The 3,706-nt window shown below is 43.2% G+C and overlaps 1 protein-coding gene across 1 annotated transcript in view; it reads left to right on the top strand.

The window, feature by feature from the left end:
* Positions 1-3,706, top strand: part of FN1 (fibronectin 1) — a 55,544-nt gene that overhangs the window by 11,757 nt on the left and 40,081 nt on the right. The window contains exons 10-11 of the mRNA XM_009996984.1: positions 728-880; positions 2,627-2,755. Coding sequence (XP_009995286.1) covers positions 728-880; positions 2,627-2,755 — 282 coding nt within the window. The remainder of the gene's footprint in view (positions 1-727; positions 881-2,626; positions 2,756-3,706) is intronic.

Below are 3,706 nucleotides of genomic sequence, written 5' to 3'. Positions count from 1 at the left end.
CCTGCTGATTAACCTCTAGCAGAAATGTAGGAAGTGGCAGAAGAAGGCAACTCTCCTTGCTCCTTTGCTACAAGCCAGTGGAAGGCATGTTTCCCAGCTGATGCAAACAGGTGATGCAGGTCTGTTAGAGAGCACTGGCCTGTAGTGCTTTGTAGCAAGTGAAGGTTTTATCTTGCATCTACCAAAGCTTTTTCCTCATGGCTTATGAGCTCCTCTTTTTAGGAGTAAATCTGTACTTGTAAAAGTGGCAGTGATGTCAAAATCAATGTTGTGATTCATTCATACAATCCATGCCCATCTCCATGATGTCATGAGGGGACATATGGGAGGGAGTGTGACTGCCAGTTCTTCTATGAAAGGCCTTTGGTAACTAATGGCAATCCAAGTCTTTAAAGAGCTTATGGAACACTATGGGTATATTCATATAAAGGCACATATGTAGCCAGGACTGATTCTTTCACACAGCACCACTGGAACACTACATAATACAGAAGCTATTTCTAGTAGCTTTCAAATGAAAATGAATGAACCCCTACAGGGGATCTGCACTTAGAGAATGTCATTACTCAGCAAAAATGCTCTTTGAAGTTCAGTGGGTTCCTAAAGGTTTCTTGTTAGGATGCAGCAACCACTACACATTGTGCAGGGGCACTGGAAATGCTCTAAGCCCACAAGACCATGTTAATTCTCACCATATAATGTGTCTTCTTGCTTTCTTCTCAACCAGCCCATGAAGAAATCTGCACAACCAACGATGGTGTCATGTACCGTGTTGGAGACCAGTGGGATAAACAACATGACATGGGCCATATGATGAGATGCACTTGCGTAGGGAATGGCCGTGGAGAATGGACTTGCATTGCCTATTCACAGCTCAGAGGTACTGTTTTTCATGTTGATGTCACCACTTCAGTCTGAATGTTTTTGGGGTGAGAGAAACTGGTTTTCTTTCCCATCATTTTGAGTTTGAGGTCAGGCTCAAGAATGTGTATTATCGAACTTTTCTTTGGAGTAGAAAGGGTATCAGGGGGACTGCATTAAATTCCTGTCTTGTCTACATGCTGGAAAAGTACTGTTTAAGCCTTTGCTGGCTAGGAAGCAGAGGAAAAACTTGATGAGATTAATCAGGAGGTATCCCTGTGTCCTTTTGTCTGCATTTAGAGTCAGAACCACTCTGAGTTTACAGAGAGCTCAGCCAAGGCACCTCCCCCCTCAAGAGCAGACAAAACTCCAGACTAGTCTGAAGTTTACATGCAGACCTGTCCTGTTCTATTGTTCTGCAGTGAAATTTTCAATTTCTCTGTGCTGGATTAGTCCTTTACTGGCTAACCTATATGAAAAATTGGCAGGACGGCACTGAGCTTACTCTTATTTATTTACTTATTTATATGAGTGGTCCAAGTGGAGAAGTGCTTAAGCAATTCCAAAAAAATAAAAAGAAGACTTAAAAGCACAGACATTCTATCATCCTACAGCTCACAGCATTGGCTGCATGTCTGGAAAAGGCAGGGGGGTTGCTGTCAAGCAGCCAAGAAAGGACTCTTAACACCACTGCTGAAATGGGATATAATTTATAGGGAAAGGCTCACTGAAGGTTTGGTTTTTTTTAAAGCATTTACTTCAGAACAGTGAAAAATGCACTGCTAAAAGTTCTGGTCTGTGAAACTCCTTTTCCACAGGCAGTTTCATTCTGGAGTTAGAGTGGTCTTTCTTGATGAGATGGGACAGAGATACTTTGCTGTTTCAAAAGGCAAAGGTAGCCTTAGTAGAGCTTAGACTGTCATAGAAGCCAAAGAGGGTTCTTAGTGCCCACAGGAGGGTCTGAGCACTGCTTGGTTTATCCTGATGCCAAGCCCATGGTGTGGGAAAGTATGAAGGGGAATGGAAGGCTGGGATTAAATGAGTCACCTCTCCAAGGACAGATGGTCTCTGGTTGACTCCGGAACTGAACTTGACTCTCCTGGGTTGGGTCCTAGTTAACAGAGCAACATACTTCTAGGGTGGTTTCTTGTTTGTTTTGTCTTTCTGCTTTTCACTGTGATTAGACTGACATTAGGAATTCCGGGCCAGATCACAGATTGACATGTTGTCATTGAACCTCATAGACTGATACTTATGCGTGAGGTCTGGTCACTGTGTTTTGAGGTAGTAGTAGGTTAGTAGCTACCAGCAGCATCTTGGATCTGCTCTTTTCTTCAGATGGCTGCAATACCTAGCAGAATAACATCATGAGGATGCTGGTATCTCTTTGTTGTATCTTTATGGATTTTGAGTAGCCCTTTTGTCCTTGTGTAGGTCTGATTATTTCAGACAGTACTCACGGAGGTATTTCAGTCTAGACGTCCCTCAGAGGAGGCTGTGAGAGAGTTAGTGTGCTGTTTCAGATTTTCTTTCACATGTAGAATCTGTCAAGAGGAACAACCAGGCAGTTCTGCAGTTGGAATAACATCTGGTACTTCTTTTCTGTAAGCAGTGCTGTGAATGCAGCACTAATCTGTGGTGATCACAGATATCAAGAGATACGTATCACAGGAATGGAAGCTGATCAAGAGAGGGGAGCTGTGGGATTTTGTCCTGATGCTTAGACCTGTTGCTGACAAATTGTCTCTGCTCTTTCCTCAACCAGACCAGTGCATTGTGGATGGAATCACCTATGATGTGAACCAGACCTTCCACAAGCGTCACGATGAGGGGCACATGCTGAACTGCACATGCTTTGGCCAGGGCCGGGGGAGATGGAAGTGTGATCCTGTTGGTAAGTCACCAGCTGTTCCCACTTCCTAAACACTTTTAACTGTGGCTGTGGAGGAGCTGGTTATGATATGGTGAAACTGGTGTGTGAATCTTGACCCAACTTTGCCCACTTTTTGCCCTGAATTGTACAACTGAAAAAGTAGAAGCAACACTGAATTTGTTGGAGGGTAAGTGAAAGGGGATTCTTAGTTTTAAGGAGATAAGCTTGTGTTAAAAGACAGTCCACAGATGTTGTTGTTGATGATGTAGTCGCTACACGTTGGGGCAACATATCTCTTAAAATGTAGCAGGTTGTGATAACAGGGCATATTAGTACCAGACTGGGTTGATTTGGCTGAATTCTGAGCTGTCAGCTGAGCAGGCAGGACTCTTGGACTGAACACTGAGAATGTGCAGCTAGGTACTGATGATAAGATCAGTTTTCTTTCCTTTGTCTATCCTAAAATCTTCAGCTCTCCTCATCCAACTGAAAAAGGAGCACCAGTGTATATAATAATTGACTTTGGACTAAATTGATTGTTTTGGCTGCCCTTTGTTCTGGAAAAGAGAGAAAGCTCAGGACAAGAACATGTGTTAATAGCACTCTGGAGGTTACCTAAAACCATCATGGTTCTCTGCAGGAATGAGGAGATTTCAATTCTTCTGCCTCCCCCCTGTCCCCAGTGAACCTTGATTGGAAGATAAGACTTGGCTGTTTGGTTTGCAATTACTAAATCCAAGAGAACTTCAAACTGTTGCCAGGAAAATCTATTAGAAAGTACTAGTGGTTACGTTTTGATTTATTTACGGTAGTGTCTGTACAGGTTTATGGGAGGAACTTGGATTGTAAAGCTCCTGAAGATTACTACTTTGCAAGAAGGGGAGGGGGGATGAGTTCAGCTATCTGTAAAGGTGCAACTGGTTTTATTTTGCTGGCTCTCTCTATAAACAAGGCTGCTTCTTAGCCAAGCAG

This window comes from Chaetura pelagica, unplaced genomic scaffold (assembly GCF_000747805.2).
Source record: "Chaetura pelagica isolate M959 unplaced genomic scaffold, ChaPel_1.0 scaffold300, whole genome shotgun sequence".
In the NCBI taxonomy this organism is placed as follows: Eukaryota; Metazoa; Chordata; class Aves; order Apodiformes; family Apodidae; genus Chaetura; species Chaetura pelagica.
This window is presented reverse-complemented; position numbering and strand designations above follow the sequence as displayed.